This window comes from Chiloscyllium punctatum, chromosome 30, assembly GCF_047496795.1.
Source record: "Chiloscyllium punctatum isolate Juve2018m chromosome 30, sChiPun1.3, whole genome shotgun sequence".
Classification (NCBI taxonomy): Eukaryota; Metazoa; Chordata; class Chondrichthyes; order Orectolobiformes; family Hemiscylliidae; genus Chiloscyllium; species Chiloscyllium punctatum.
This window is the reverse complement of record NC_092768.1, coordinates 7,226,432-7,242,779: the sequence shown is the minus strand read 5'-3', so window position 1 is coordinate 7,242,779 and position 16,348 is coordinate 7,226,432. Positions and strand designations below refer to the sequence as shown.

The following is a 16,348-nucleotide window of genomic DNA, read 5'->3' as shown; positions in this document are numbered from 1 at the left end:
AGCTACCTTCCCTCCAGCCCCACACCCTTCCAACCCCCTCCCACTTATCTCTCAGCTCCCCAATCCCACCCCCTCCCCCTTCACGTCCTACCCCTGGGGATCCTCTGGCTTTGTAGACCCAGGTGCCATTGGCCTTCTGCAAGGTGCTGTGTCAGCTGATGTTATCTGGAGGGTGTAGCCTCCAGTGTCCTGGGTGGACTCCCAGGACACTCCCCTTGCGGCTGGGACACCTCCCTCCAGCTGGTGCCTGGGTGCAGGGAGCTGGGGAGGGATGGCGGGTGCGGACGGCCTGGAGAAGGTGAGGTCTCAAGTGACCTGCCCGTGCTGCGGGGGCTTCTACCGGGACCCGGTGATGTTGCAGTGCGGCCACAACCTGTGCCGGGGCTGCCTGAAGGCGAGCGGACTGGCGAGGTGCCCCCTGTGCGGCGAGACTCTGCCCGGGGGAGGCGCCGAGCCCCGCGCCAACCGGCTGCTCTGCAGCCTGGCGGAGAGCATCCAGGAGCTGAGCGCCAGCCGGGATAGGAGCGGGAACGGGACGAGCGGCCGCTGCTCCAAGCACGACCAGAGCACCAGCATGTTCCGCCGGGAGGACCACAGGGCGATCTGCAGCACCTCCCGGGACTACCGGGATCACACCTTCCTGCGGTTGGAAGACGCCTCTGCCATCTGTAAGGTCAGCCCTCCCACATCTTTGCAAATTTTGCAAACTTTTGCAAAATACCCCCCCGCCCCCGCCCCCCCGGCGCAAATACTCGGGCTCAGGGCACACCTCTCCCTCGGCCTCACTCACTTGCCATTGCATTGGCCGCAAGGATTGAGGGAGGGGGTGTGTGGGCTGGCTAGGTTAGGGTGGGAAGGGGAGAGGGGGTGGGGGCTGAGCAGGGGGAGAGATGTTGCGGGATTCACCTCCCCTAGGAGGTCAGGGACACTCACACTGGAACACTCCGGTTCCCCGAGGCTCCTCGCTCACTCAATGACCATGACCCCCCCCCCCCCCCAGTCACTGACTGCTCCCCACTCCCCCACCTCAGTCACTGACTGCTCCCCACTCCCCCACCTCAGTCACTGACTGCTCCCCACTCAGTAACTAGGCATTCCCCCTGCCTCGCCACCCCCGCACAGTCACTGACCATTCGCCCTGCCCCTCTCTCTCCCTCTCCTCAATCACTGACCATTCCCCCCTCCCTCTCCTCCTCTCAATCACTGACCATTCCCCCCTCCCTCTCCCACACAATCACTGACCATTCCCCCCTCCCTCTCCTCCTCTCAATCACTGACCATTCCCCCCTCCCTCTTCCACACAATCACTGACCATTCCCCCCTCCCTCTTCCACACAATCACTGACCATTCCCCCCTCTCTCTCCCTCACTCAATCACTGACCATTCCCCCCTCCCTCTCCTCAATCACTGACCATTCCCCCCTCTCTCTCCCTCACTCAATCACTGACCATTCCCCCTCCCTCTCCTCAATCACTGACCATTCCCCCCTCCCTCTTCCACACAATCACTAACCATTCCCCCTCCCTCTCCCACACAATCACTGACCATTCCCCCTCCCTCTCCTCAATCACTGACCATTCCCCCCTCCCTCTCCTCCTCTCTATCACTGACCATTCCCCCCTCCCTCTCCTCCTCTCAATCACTGACCATTCCCCCTCCCTCTCCCCCTCTCCCCCTCTCAATCACTGACCACTCCCCCCCCCTCCCCCTCTCAATCACTGACCACTCCCCCCCCCTCCCCCTCTCAATCACTGACCATTTCCCCCTTCCTCTCCCCCACTCAATCACTGACCATTCTCCCTCCTTAAACACTGACCATTTCCCTCTCCCCCACTCAGTCACTGACTATTCACCCTCCTCCTCCCATTGCCCCACTCCCCACTCAATCATTGACTATTCCCCTCCACTCAATCACTGACAATTCCTCCTTTTCCAACTCAGTCACCAACAATTCTCCCTCTCCCACTCCATCTCTAACCAATCCCTCCCCCCAGCCCCCTGCACTCATTCACTGACTATTCCCCCCATCCCCACTCCACCTCCATCCATTCAAACTGCCCTCACTCAATCCCTGACCATTCTCCTCTCCTCCTCCCCTCTCAATCGCTGACCATTCCCCCACCCCGCCCCCCACTCAGACACTGCCCATTCTCCCCTCCCCCCACTCAGGGGCGGCCCATTCCCTCCTGCCCTGTCAGCAGCCCCCAAGAACCATGACCCGTCCCTGACCCGATCCCAACCTTCTCTGCCATGGATCCCTCCCTGGATGTGCAGCCTGAAACCCACCCCTCTGCAGCTATACCCCAGAGCTGCACATGGAACCACCTGTCACTCTACACGTCCACAGTGACTCTCACCCATTTTTATAGATGCATCATGGAACGCATCCTTTCTGGATGCATCGTGACTTGGTGTGGAAATTGCTGTGTCCAAGACGGCAAGAAATTTCTGAGAGTCGGGAATGCAACCCGGTCCATCACGCAAACCAGTCTACCCTCCGTCTATATTTATTGCTGCCACAGGAAAGCAGACATGATAATCAAAGACGCCTCTCACCCTGGTTATACTCTCTTCCCTTGGGCAAAAGTTTGAAAACACAAACCAACAATTCAATCCAGTTTCTTCCCCGCTGTTATCAGACTAATGGACAGACCTCCCATATATTAGAGTTGCTCCTTCTCTGCACCTTCTCTGTAGCTGTAACACTATATTCTGCATTCTGTTCTCTTACCCTGATGTGCTTATAAAAGCTATGAGTTGTCTGGTTAGCGCACAAAACAATGCTACTGACTGTATCTTTGTGTGTGTGTGACAATAATAAAATCAAACCCTCACCTACCTGTCACTCCGGACCTTCACCCACTCTCCACCCTCGCCCATTCTACCCTCTCCAGCCACTCTACAACTTTGCCCAGTCTACACTCTCGCCCAACTTCCACCCACCCCCGCACTCAACTGTATTCCAACCCTAACACCCACTGTACCCTCTTCCAACCTAGCCCCTCACTTACCCTCAGCACTTAACTCAGTCGCTGTCTGTGAGGGACTCTGTGGCTCCTCCTGAAGGAATAGGGGACCTGGTTTCAGTTCCAAACCACTCCAAGGCTGGCTTTGAGGATTCCTCAACCTGGCTGCACTCCTTCAATTGGGAGTCAGGCTCTGAGCTTGGTATTGTGCCCTCCCTCTGTAGGTAATGGGGCAATCTTTCGTCTGCTCGGAGTCGTAAATTGGGATTCCGAGCCGGATCGGAAGATTCAGGCCGTGAAGGCCAGAGTGGGGCCAAATTGAGGAAGCACTTCATCGCAAGTGGAATCTCCGCCCTTTGGAAAACAACTTTGGATGGGGCTGGAGGAAAATGTGAGGGGTACGGATGGGGGCAGTGGGATGAGGTGGTTATTGGAAGGGGTGTGGAGCAGAGCCAGAGGTCAGACAGGGTATAATGGATTGGCAGGCTAGGCCAGAAGGAGTGAACGGCCTCAGCCCATTCCAAACAGAAGAGAAATTCTAGTGAAGCTTGGTTGCCACCTTCCATATCAGCCCGTGGTATAGTCAAGATTACATTCAATTCCCTATAGTGTGGAAACAGGCCATTCAGCCCAACAAGTCCACACTGACCCCCCCCCCCCCCCCCCAAAGAGTAACCCACCCAGACACATTCCCCTACCTTATATTTACACCTGACTAATGCCCATAAACACTATGGGCAATTTAGCACGGCCAATTCACCCTAACCTGCACATCCTTGGACTGCAGGAGGAAACCCATGCAGACACAGGGAGAATGTGCAAACTCCACACAGACAGTCATCCAAGGGCAGAATCGAACCTGGGTCCCTGGCGCTGTGAGGCAGCAGTGCTAACCACTGAGCCACAGTGCCACCCCATTTATAACAGACGATTGGGTGATCCAAACCAATCCCTCAGAGAGAGTCACTGCTGTGTGGCAAGAGGGAGATCGGACTGCCCTCGGTGATCCGGGGTCCAGTGGGGGATAAGTCGCCTGTTAACTAGCGGTGAAATGAACAGTGCAGAGCAGCCTCTGCAATTACGCACTGTGGTTTGGCTCATCTTTGCTGCAGGAGGAACTGAAGGCACTGAAAGGATCCCTTGAATCGAAACTGGAAGAGTATTACAAACGTCAGAGGGAAGACACGGCCGATCAGGTGAAGCTAAAGGTGAGGTATTACGTACAGACACTCAAATCAGAAGCAGCGGGAGGCTATTCAGCCCCTCAGGACTGTTCCACCGTTTGATAAGGTCATGGCTGGCCTGATTGTAACCTCAGATCCACATTCCCTCTGACCCCTGAGAACCCTTCACCCCCTCCTGTTTAACAAGAATCTATTTACCTTCAAGGACTGTGTATCCAGGAAGAGAGTTTCAAATGCTCATGATCTTCACAGTGAAAGGTACTTATTAAAATGGGCAACCCCTGATGTTTACAGTATCCCGTTAATATGGTCTATAGGATTGTCTGGGACCTAAGACAGTGGGGGCTGACGATATTTATTAATCTGGAGTTACTTGGGTGTGAGCTGGTTGCACTAATAGGGGGAGCTAACAATCAATGGAGTGAGAGTTTTATAGAGTATGACGAACTGTAATAAAGCTCTCACATAAAAGTGTGGACTTGAATTCGATGTGAATAGTTATCTTTTGGCACGTAACACCCAGTTCTACATTCTCTCATAAGAGGAAGTATCCTTTCCACGTGTCCCCTATCTGCTGTATCAGGATCATCTCGGTTTCAATCAATCTTTTACGCTTTTAAACTCCAGCAGATATGAGCCTTGCCCTGTCCGATCTTTTGTCATAAGAAAGGTCCACCCATTCCAGGTAAACCTTCTCTTCAATGCATTTATATCCTTCCTTCCATAGGATGGCAAATACTCTGCACAATTCTCCAGGTGTGGTCTCACCAATCCCCTCTATAACCGAAGGGTAATTTCCCAACTTCTGATTTCAATTACCCTCATCCCAAACGATAGCATTCTGTTATCATTCTGAATTGCTCCCTGGATCTGTGTACTAATCTTTTTGCAATTCATGCACTAGGACACCCAGATCCCTCTACGTGTCAGCTGTGCAATCTCTCACCATCAGAAAACATGTATCTCTTAACTCTTCCTGCCAAAATGGGCAATTTCACATTTTCCCACACTCTACTCCATTTGCCACAATTTATGCCTATTCACTTAACACATCAATAAACATTTTGAAATCTCTTTGTATCCTTGTCACAGAATACCTTCCTGACTACCTTTGTGCCATCTGCAAATATGACAGCCAGATCTTCCATCTCTTCTTGAGTAATTTATACAAATTGTAAACAAGAGGTCACAACACCAATCTCTGTGACACACCTCTCATTACATCTTCCTAATCTGATAAAGAGCTATTTATACCAAGTCTTTCCTTCCTGTTAGCCAACCAGTCTTCTATCCATCTTAATTTGTTACCCCTGCACCACTTTCCACAATCATGTTTTATCTTATCAGAAACCACTAACTACAGTAGTTCACCTTTATCCATAACATGTACTACCTTCTCAAAGGACTCCAATAGATTGGTTGAACACAATTTCGCTTTCATAAAACCATGGTGACCCTGCCCAATTACCTTCAACTTATCCAAGGGCCCTGATAGAACATCTTTAACGACGGATTGTAACAGTTTTGGGTGGCATGGTGGCACAGTGGTTAGCACTGCTGTGTCACAGCGCCAGAGACCTGGGTTCAATTCCCACCTCAGGCGACTGACTGTGCGGAGTTTGCACATTCTCCCCGGGTCTGCGTGGATTTCCTCCGGGTGCTCCGGTTTCCTCCCATGGTCCAAAGATGTGCAGGTCAGGTGAATTGGCCATGCTAAATTGCCCGTAGTGTTAGGTAAGGGGTAAACGTAGGGGTATGGGTGGGTTGCGCTTCAGCGGGTCGGTGTGGACTTGTTGGGCCGAAGGGCCTGTTTCCACACTGTAATGTAATCTAATCTAATGGGACTGTCCCTGAATCAAGGCAGTTTTGGAAAATGAAAACTATTGCACCAACTATCACACTAGCCACTTATTTTAACAGGCAACATGGTGGTTCAGTGGTTATCACTGTTGCCTCACAGCATCAGGGTTCCAGGTTCGAGTCAGCCTTGGGTGACTGTCTGAGTGGAGTTTACACATTCTCCCCGTCTCTGTGTGAGTTTCCTCTAGGTGCTCCGGTTTCCTCTCACAGTTCAAAGATGTGCAGGTCAGGTGGATTGGCTGTGCTAAATTGCCCATAGTGTTAGGTACATTAGTCAGAGGGAAGTGGGACTGGGTGGGTTACTCTTTGGCGGGTCAGTGTGGACTGGTTGGGCCGAAGGGCCTGTTTCCACACTGTAGGGAATCTACTCTCATCTAATCCTAGGAAGAAGCCCATCAGGACCTTGGAACATGGCAGCTTGCAATTCCCAACAGTTGAACCTACCAGTATTATCCAGTGTCATTTCAGGGAAGGACAGGTGTAAGGAGCAATTGTCCATATGATGTGTAAGCAGTTAGTTAGATTGAACATCTAATACTCTGTGAAAATGCACAGACTCGAGTGCTGAGTGTCGAGAGCTCCTTTTCCTTTGCCAATGGCTGTATAAGGTTTCAATGGATTCCAACATGTTGAGCTCTTCAGGACAAATGCACAAGTGCCAAAACATCAAAACAACATATCCTGCAGGAGAAAAGGGTACTGATTGCTCAGGAAGTTGACTCTGATTGGTAGGGTGTTGTTATGGAAGATGGCAGATATCCCGCAATATAAATTGCTGTAATGCTTTGGCATCTTTCTTGCGTCTTTGAAGAGTGCGAACAATACAGTCTTTTCAGCTGTATTGAAGACCTCAGGCTGTTCTAGGGCTGGCATGGTCCAAATCCCATTGGAAATTGAGCTGGCTGCTCTCCCTGTCAGCCCTCAATTTTGTGTCTTTGTGAAGGTAAGAGTGAGAAGAGAATTGTGCAGGAAATGGTGCGATCTGCAACTTGGCAAAAGCTTTTCCTGCCTCAGCATAGATCAGGAACTTTGTTGCACGCTGACTTTGGGCAAATTTATATCAGGAGATTGGGGTAGGACCAGCTCAATAGCCCCAAAGATCAAGGCTGTATATTTTACAGCTCTGTCCTTCTGTACTTGTATTTAAATTTTAAACCAACGGGTCAAAGAGATTGCAATTCTGCTGCTTCCTAAATAAGGTTTCCATGTATTTGAACAGAAACAAATCGGCGATTTGCGAGAAGACATCCAGGCAGAGTTTACCAAATTGCACGGCTTTTTAATAGACGAAGAACGGGGATTCATGATGAAGCTTAAAGAGAAGGAGAAGCTGATTGTGCAATTAGAGGACAATATGAAGAGAAACTCTGAGGAAAGTGGTGCAATCCGAAAATTCATCACAGACATCCAAGAGGTGCTGCAACTGCGAGAGGAGGAATTACTTAAGGTGAGCGGGCAGGTTTGGAAGCAAGATCAAGGTGAACGGAGAACGGCAGAACTCAAGCGTAAACGGTTGAGAGTTAGTATCATCCCATCCCACTGTGCTGCCACCATGCGACAATTCAGGAGATGCAGCTGACTGCTTCCTTCACAAGGTCGGGTTGGGAAATAAATGGTGTCTCACCAACGACACCCACAGTCCCCCTCAAAGAACAAAACTTAGGGAAACGACAATCCGCGTTAAACCATGAAACTACTCCAGAAAGAACAGGAAGCGTTCGATTCGGTGATGAACACAGAGACAAACACGCTGGAGAAACTCAGCATGTCTGGTAGCGTCTGCAGAGAGAGAGAAACAGAGTTAACCTCTCCAGTGTGATTCTTCAGGGGTTCTATCTACTGAAGTAATCCTGGGGCAGGTTTCAGAATAGTAGAGTCTAAGAAAGATTTAACTTTAATTGCAATATGTGCATTGTTTGTAATAACACCACAGGATCATATTCTGCACTACATTTAATGATTAAGAAAATATAGGAGGATGCCAGTGTAGAAGTGGAGGGAAAGTTGCTCCAGTCCTATCAGACCATGGGGCTGCTCTCTCATTAGCGAGATGACTGGTGATGGCTTAACCTGAGGATCATCATGCTTTGGGTGAGGGGATATTTGTCACTGTAAGCTCAGGCAATGTGGGAATTGAACCCATTTTTTATTGGCATCCTTCTGTACTGTGAGCCAGTCATCCAGCCAACTGAGCAAAGTGACTCATATTTACGTTCAGTGTTTTGCCCATTGACGAGTATTCCTTGTAGGTAGATACGAGGTAATACAGAGTCATCTAATGGCCAGAGTCTCACATCATGGCACTCCATTGGGCAGTATTTAGATTGGGACCATTTATTGAAATGTTTGACACATAGAGTCATGCAGGACAGAAACAGACCCTGCAGTGCAACTCGTCCACGCTTCCCAAATTAAATTAGTCCCAATTTGCCTGCATTTGGCCCACATCCATCTAAATTTCACCTTATCTATGCCCCTCATGATTTTATAAACCCCTATAAGGTAACCCCTCAACCTCCTACGCTCCCAGCCTTCAGTCTTGAACAGCTAGGTCTCTCTGGTCCCTCACTACCCAAGGCCCTACCAGTAATTGTACAAGTCCTGTCCTTGTTTGTTTTACCAAAATGCAATATCTCACGTTTATCCAAATTGAACTCCCCCTGCCATTTTTCAGCCCATTGACCCAATTGATCAAGATCTCTTTTGTAACCTTCGATAACCTTCAATCACCTTCTTCACTATGCACTACACCACTAAGCTTGGTGTGTCCTGCTAACTTACTAACCATGCCTCCCAAATTCTCATCCAAATCATTTATGTAACTGACAAACGAAAGTGGGCCCAGCACCGATCCCTGCAAAACACAGTTGGTCGCAGGCCTCCAGTCCGAAAACCAACCCTCCACCACCAGGTATCAGGCAGTATGTTAATGGGAAGACAATGATGTGGCGTTCACCAGATTTCTACAAACTTCTACAAAACACTTTGCAAGTTTTGTTGACTGCATTTCACTTCTTTTGCAGACTGCTAAACACATCATCGACAGGTATGATATTTCTTATGATCTTTTTGCATTTGGATATGTAATATTAAGTCAGCCTACAGTGACGTACAATTTCACAGGAAATCTGTGGCTTTCCGTATGGACCTTTAAGGTTCGTACTTGCTTTGTATTTCCCTCAACTGTGATTCAAAACGTGTGGTGAGAATACTTTAACCATTATCCCTTGTCTCCAAAATGAAGAGCGGGGAGTTACTTAGAATAGCTTGCTTTGATCGATAGCACGGATACAAGCAACATGGAGTACCAGCTCCTTATCACTGTCTCATTAGCATTCATGCTTGGTATACAGGAGACTAGGGTTCAGCTCCTTGATTGGAACCTTATCCTTGTCCCCTCCCACTGAGGTGAGGAGTACACAGCCAGGGGACAAAATCTTCAGATAAGGCACTCTTAAGGACAGAGGTGAAGACTGATTTCTTCAATCAGAGGCTGGTGGATCTTAGGAACCTTCCAAAGAGCTGTCGAGATTCAGTCACTGAATACATTCAAAGCAAAGATTCTATACCTATCTCAATATTAAAGCAGAAAAGGACAGGGGGGATAATGCAGGAAAATGACCTCGCGGTTAGAGAATCAGCCAGGATATCGAATCCCGACAGTGTGGAAGCAGGCCATTCAGCCCATCAAGTCCACACCGACCCTCTGAAAAGCACCCCACCCAGATACACACCCCCACCCTAACCCTATCATCCTGCATTTCACATGGCTAATCCACTTAGCCTGCACAACCCTGGGCAATTTAGCAGGGCCAATCCATCTAGGGGAGTCCAGAACTAGAGGGCATAGATTTAGGGTGAGAGGGGAAAGATATAAAAGAGACCTAAGGGGCAACTTTTTCACACACAGGGTGGTACGTGTATGGAATGAGCTGCCAGAGGATGTGGTGGAGGCTGGTACAATTGCAACATTTAAGAGGCATTTGAATGGGTATATGAATAGGAAGGGTTTGGAGGGATATGGGCCGGGTGCTGGCAGTTGGATCTAGATTGGGTTGGGATATCTGGTCGGCATGGACGGGTTGGACCGAAGGGTCTGTTTCCGTGCTGTACATCTCTATGACTCTGTGCACATCTTAGGACTGTGGGAGGAAACTGGACCGACCGACTCAGACAAGGGAAGAATGTGCAGACTCCCGAGAGTAAAATCGAACCCGGGTCCCTGGCACTGTGAGGCAGCATTGCTAACCACTGAGCCCCCGAGAGGGACTGTATATCTGTTCCAAGATTTTAATTGTTTCTACAAATGGAAGTGGGAGGCATGACGAGTAGGAATCTGTACTTCAATACATTTCACCAGCGTTCAATGGCAATTGTCAGCAGTGGATTGAAATACTCAGCTCATAGTCAACAGCAAGAAATAAACAGCCGGTTCCTTCCCTGTACAGGACTGACAATCACTTCAAGAAACCCACCAGAGTTTCTGTCGACCTAAATCTGGCTGAGCTCATTGGACCAGTACAGTATATCACGTGGAGGCGTTTGCTGAGGAACATCGATCCAGGTAACGCTAAGTCCTCTGTACCTGTTTCAGGTAAAACAGATCGCGTGTGCTACTGAATAATGTAAAGGGCTGAGCTGATAATGGGATCGTTGAGAATGGGTGCTGGAGTCACAGCTGTTTCTATAGGAAACTGTAAACGGCCACTCGTTTAGCACCCGTGTCAAGCAATTCTAATCCGTGATGAGCTATAGGAAGGATTTTATTAAATTGGAGAGGGTCCAGAAAAGATATAGCAGGATGTTCCCAGGAATGGTGGGTTCAATTTATAAGGAGAGGCCAGATAGGCGGGGACCTTTTTCACCAGAGCATAGAAAGTTGAGGGGGGGGTGACCTTATATTTTAACACCGTGAGAGGTAGCGATAAGGTGAATGGCAGGTGCCTTTTGGCTAGGGGGCATATTTTCAAGGTGAGAGGAGAAAGATTTAAAAAGGACATGAGAGGGAGCATTTTTTTTTAACACAGAGTGGAGAATGAACTGCCAGAGGAAGCGGTGGATTCAGGTACAATTACAGCATTTCAAAAGGCGTCTGGATAAGTCCATGCTTAGGAGGGATAGGGGCCAGGAGCAGGCACTGGGTGTTACTTTCAGATAGAAACAGTGTGTGAGGCTGTGGGGGAGGAAAGTACAAAGATTGGCACCACCTGGCGACGCTCGCTGGAAGAGCCAATACAGGCCCGATGGAAGGAAAGGCCTCCATCAGCATCATAACGATGCTGTGATGGTGTGAAGCAGAGGGGTTGGGGGTCGAGAGTCACATGTAGGCCAGACCAGGTCAGGGCGACAGATTATCTTCCCCAAAGGGACATCAATCCCCAGGGCGGCACAGCAGCTCAATGATTGGCGCCGCTGGTCTGACTGAGTTGCTGTTCGGAGGGTTGGTGTGCAGACTCGATGGGCCAAGTGGCCCAATCCCACGGCTGTCGGGACTCTGTGACTTGGTGAGGTGGGTGTTATTTTTTTTGAAGTGATAACCGTCGTTGAGGCTGGCTTTATATTCCAGAGCGGCTCTCCAAGGCACAGTACAGCACCCTTCCCCACCCTCCCCACCACCCCACACCCCCAGGACGTGGACAGACCATGGGCGTGTGCGACACTGGCCCGTCACAGAAACAACTCTGACTGTGCTCTGCAGCAGCCAGGTTCATACATTTGTGCACATTCAGGTTTAAGTTTGCTCACTGAGCTGGAAGGTTTGTTTTCAGACGTTTCGCCACCATGCTTGGTAACGTCATCAGTGAGCCTACGGTGAGGCGCTGGTGTTAGTGTTCCGCCTTCTATTTGCGTGTCTTGGTCTGTTGTGTTGGGTGATATCATTTCCGGTTCTTTTCCTCAGAGGTTGGTAAACGGGGTCCAAATCGATGGGTTTATTGAGGGAGTTCTGGTTTGAATGCCAGGCCTCTAGGAATTCCTGTGCATATGTCTGTTTTGCCTGTCCCAGGATGGATGCGTTATCCCAGTCAAACTGATGTCCCTGTTCATCTGTGTGTAAGGATACTAGTGATAGTGGGTCAGGTCTTTTGGTGGCTAGTTGGTGTTTGTGTATCCTGGTGGCTAGTTTTCTGCCTGTCTGCCTGATGTAGTGTTTGTTACAGGCCTTCCCATTGTATTTTGTAAATGACCAAGACTCACAAATAGAAAGCAGGACTCACTGATGATGTTACCGAGCATGGTGACGAAACATCTGAGAACAAATCTACCAGGTCAGCGAGCAAACTTACAACCTGAACCTCAACCTGAGCTACAACTCTTCTCAAAAATCACAAATTTGTGTTTGCAACAGCCTGATGTGATTAGATTAGATTAGATTCCCTACAGTGTGGAAACAGGCCCTTCGGCCCAATATGTCCACACCGAACCTCCGAAGAGCAACCCACCTAGACCCACCTCTCTCTGAGTAATGCGCCGAACACTATGGGCAATTTAACATGGCCAATTCACCTGGCCTGCACATCTTTGGACTGTGGGAGGAAACCAGATCACCCGGATGAAACCCACGCAGACACGGGGAGAATGTGCAAACTCCACACTGACAGTCACCCGAGGCTGGATTTGAACCTGGGACCCTGGTGCTGTGAGGCAGGGTCCAGTGCTTCGTGTACATTACAAAGGCCTCCGTCAGTCCTGGGATAGTGCACACCTTCTGGCTGCGACAGGACATCCAGCAGCAACTGTTTATCCTGGCATGTTATTTAGATTGGATTCCCTACAGTGTGGAAACAGGCCATTCAGCCCAACAAGTCCACACTGACCCTCCGAAGAGTAACCCACCTAGGCCCATTCCCCTACATTTACCCCTGACTAATGCACCTAACACTACGGGCAATTTAGCATGGCCAATTCACCCTGACCTGCACATCTTCGGACTGTGGGAGGAAACCGGAGCATCCGGAGGAAATCCACACAGACACGGGGAGAACGTGCAAACTCCACCCAGACAGTCGCCCGAGGCTGGAATCAAACCTGAATCCCTGTCGCTCACGCCCACACAGCCCACAACCAGTCGCTCGCGCATAAGTATACACACACACACACACACACACACACACACACACACACACTCACTCTCACATACACACTCACTCTCACATACACATATACACACTCGCACACTCGCACACGCACATGCACACGCACACATACTCAGACTCACACATACACTCACACACACTCACACTTACACAGACACACACACATACACACACATACACACATACACACACACATACACACACACATACACACATACACACACACATACAAACACACACACACACACACACACACATACACGCACACACACACTCACTCTCACATACACATATACACACACACACACACTCGCACACTCGCATGCACACGCACACATACTCACACTCACACATACACTCACACTCACACACACACACTTACACAGACACACACACATACACACACATACACACACACACACACACACACATACACACACACACACACACACACACATACACACACACACACTCACACACACACACTCACACACACACACTCACACACACACACTCACACACACACACACACTCTCACACACTCACACACTCACACACTCACACACTCACACACTCACACTCACACACACACACTCACACACACACACATACTCACATACACACACACACATACACACACTCACACTCACGTATACACTCACACACACACTCACATACACAGACACGCATACACACACACTCACACTCACATAAACACACACACACTCACAGTCACACACTCACACACTCACTCACTCACACACACATACATACACACACACACACATATACACACACACTCTCACACACACACACATACTCACACTCACACACACACTCACATACACAGACACACACACACTCTCACACACCTACCTCATGTGTTTATTCGCTCTTGTTTTTCTTTGGTTTTCTCAAAGCCCCTGAGACCGTGACTCTGGACCCAGCGACGGCACACCCGAGCCTCAGAGTCTCCGACGACCTGAGCTGCGTGAGGCGGTGCGAGACAGCACAGGTAGTTCCCTACTACCCGCAGAGGTTCAGCGACCGACGCTGTGCCCTGGCATCGCAGGGGTACACCGGCGGGCGCCACTACTGGGAGGTGGACGTGGGCAGCTGCACCTTCTGGGTGCTGGGCGTGGCGAGGGAGTCAGTGCCACGGTGCGGGAAGCTGCAGCTGGATCCCCAGGCAGGGGTGTGGGCCCTGGAGCTGAAGTGGCAGGATGGCTACAAGGCACTGAGCTCGCCCCCCACCTACCTACCCCCCACCGTCAGACCCAAGAGGCTGGGAATCTACCTGGACTACGAGGGGGGCTGGGTGGCGTTTTATGACACAGGCGACATGTCCCATCTCTACACCTTCAGGGACACCTTCCGGGAGAAGCTGTACCCTTACTTCAGCACCAGCTGCAAAGCCAACCCGCTGAGAGTCATCTCCTTACAACTGTGAGAGGTGGCAGGGGTCAGCCTTCCTGCGGTCCTCACCTTCTCCTAGTGATCATAACCTCACTGTGAAACCTCTTCCAAGGATGCCTATCTTGAAGAAGTCCTCCTCCCCCACATTCCTGATGGAACTCATGCTCGAAACCTCGACTCTCCTGCTGCTCGGATGCTGACGGACCGGCTGCACCACACTTTTCGACTCTGAACTCCAGTACTGGCCGTCCACACTTCCTCCCAGCAGCCTCCCTCTTGTCCATCACACAGATGACGGTGGGACTAAAGCAAAAGGTTGGGTGGGTGGGGGGTGGGGGGGGGCAGCGTGATCTGACTATAACCTGCACTCGGCTGCTCCTCATGACAATTGCAATTGCGGTGGAAATCCCAGGAAGGGAGATGGGCTGAACGGCCGTCTTCTTTCCTGCACTATTTTGGTGTGATTGAACACACTGTTGCTGAGATAAAGAGGGATAATTGCGGAGGAAGAGCAGAGTGTAGCGTGGGCTAACCTCCACAGCTGACGTCTCCCTCGCTCGCAATCTTGGAGTTTATGAAGGGAGTCTCTGGAGCTAACTTTCCACGCAAGGTGGGGAAGGTGACCAGGGGACAAGCACTCGCCATGCTCCTGCCATGGTAGACCATCACGTGGTCATTCGGTGTTGCCTCCCGCCCATCTGTCACTCTGCTGCATCGATTTCATTCGACTTCAATGTGGGGGTTGGGGGGGGGGAAATGACTCCATTCCTCTGGTCGGTATTCTCACCTACTCCCCTCCCCTCCACGGCACTGAGGACAATTTTACCCACTTGACAGACCTTCCCATAGGTCAATGTTACCCCTTGAGAGTGTCAGAAAGCCGGCAGTAGTGACTCCGCAGTTTGCATGGTAGCTTGTCTCCAAGACCTGCTCAATAGCTGGTTGGCTTGCGTGGTGAAGGAGAAAATGACCCCAGGTTAATCCAAGCATTTCTGTATGCTTCACTCAGAAATTGTGATGGGTTGACCCGATCGCAGAAAACATCCTTTTTTTATATATAAATCTCGGTTGATCATTCATATATTCGATATATTAGAAAATTTGGAAGCCTGTAGGAAATATCATGGGAGTGGGACTATTTTGATAGCGCAGCTGGCATTGGTATGATGGGCTGAAGGGCCGTCTTCTTTCCTGCACTGTTTTGGCGTGATTGAACACACAGTTGCTGAAATAAAAGAGGGATAATTGCAGAGAAAGAACAGAGTAGTGGGACTAATTTGGTAGCTCTTTCAAAGGGCAAGTACAGACAGTGAAGGGGCTAATGGCGTCCTTTGATGCTATATAAATCTAATAACCTTTTTAATAATGCCTGGTATTTAGGGGTTGACATTGATTTGATGCTAATTTCAAATGCATTGATTGTGATAATAAATAAATTGAATTTGTTTCTGTTTCACCACCACCTCTGAGTTAATTTTCCAGGCTCTGCAGAATATCTTCCATCTTCAAACCTTGTTTATAAAAAAAAATTGTGCAAGGAAAAATCTTCTGGTTTCATTATCATTGACCCTTCATTTGCTCGCCCTAAAAGGCTCCTGTTACACGTTCTTCAGCAAAGTCGCCAGGGCCTAGTCCTTGGCTGATGAGTCTTCAAGTGAGGGTATAATCTCAGGATATGTGGAGCAGGCTGTTTAGGCCTTAGATGAGGAAGAATGTCTTCATCCTAAGGCTTGCGAAGCTTTAGAATTCCCTGCTGTACTGAGCTGTATAGCATCAACCATCATCTGGTCGGCATGGACAGGTTGGACCGAAGGGTCTGTTTCCATG

At 49.8% G+C, this 16,348-nt stretch overlaps 1 protein-coding gene across 1 annotated transcript; it reads left to right on the top strand.

Moving 5' to 3' along the window:
- The first annotated feature begins 204 nt into the window (after positions 1 to 204).
- LOC140455151 (nuclear factor 7, brain-like) lies at positions 205 to 14,819 on the top strand. Its single transcript, XM_072549848.1, has 6 exons — positions 205 to 673; positions 4,080 to 4,175; positions 7,231 to 7,458; positions 9,035 to 9,057; positions 10,460 to 10,575; positions 14,026 to 14,819. Exons 1-6 carry the CDS (start codon positions 272 to 274, stop codon positions 14,553 to 14,555), a joined length of 1,395 nt encoding a protein of 464 aa, XP_072405949.1. The 5' UTR covers positions 205 to 271; the 3' UTR covers positions 14,556 to 14,819.
- Positions 14,820 to 16,348: the final 1,529 nt, after the last annotated feature.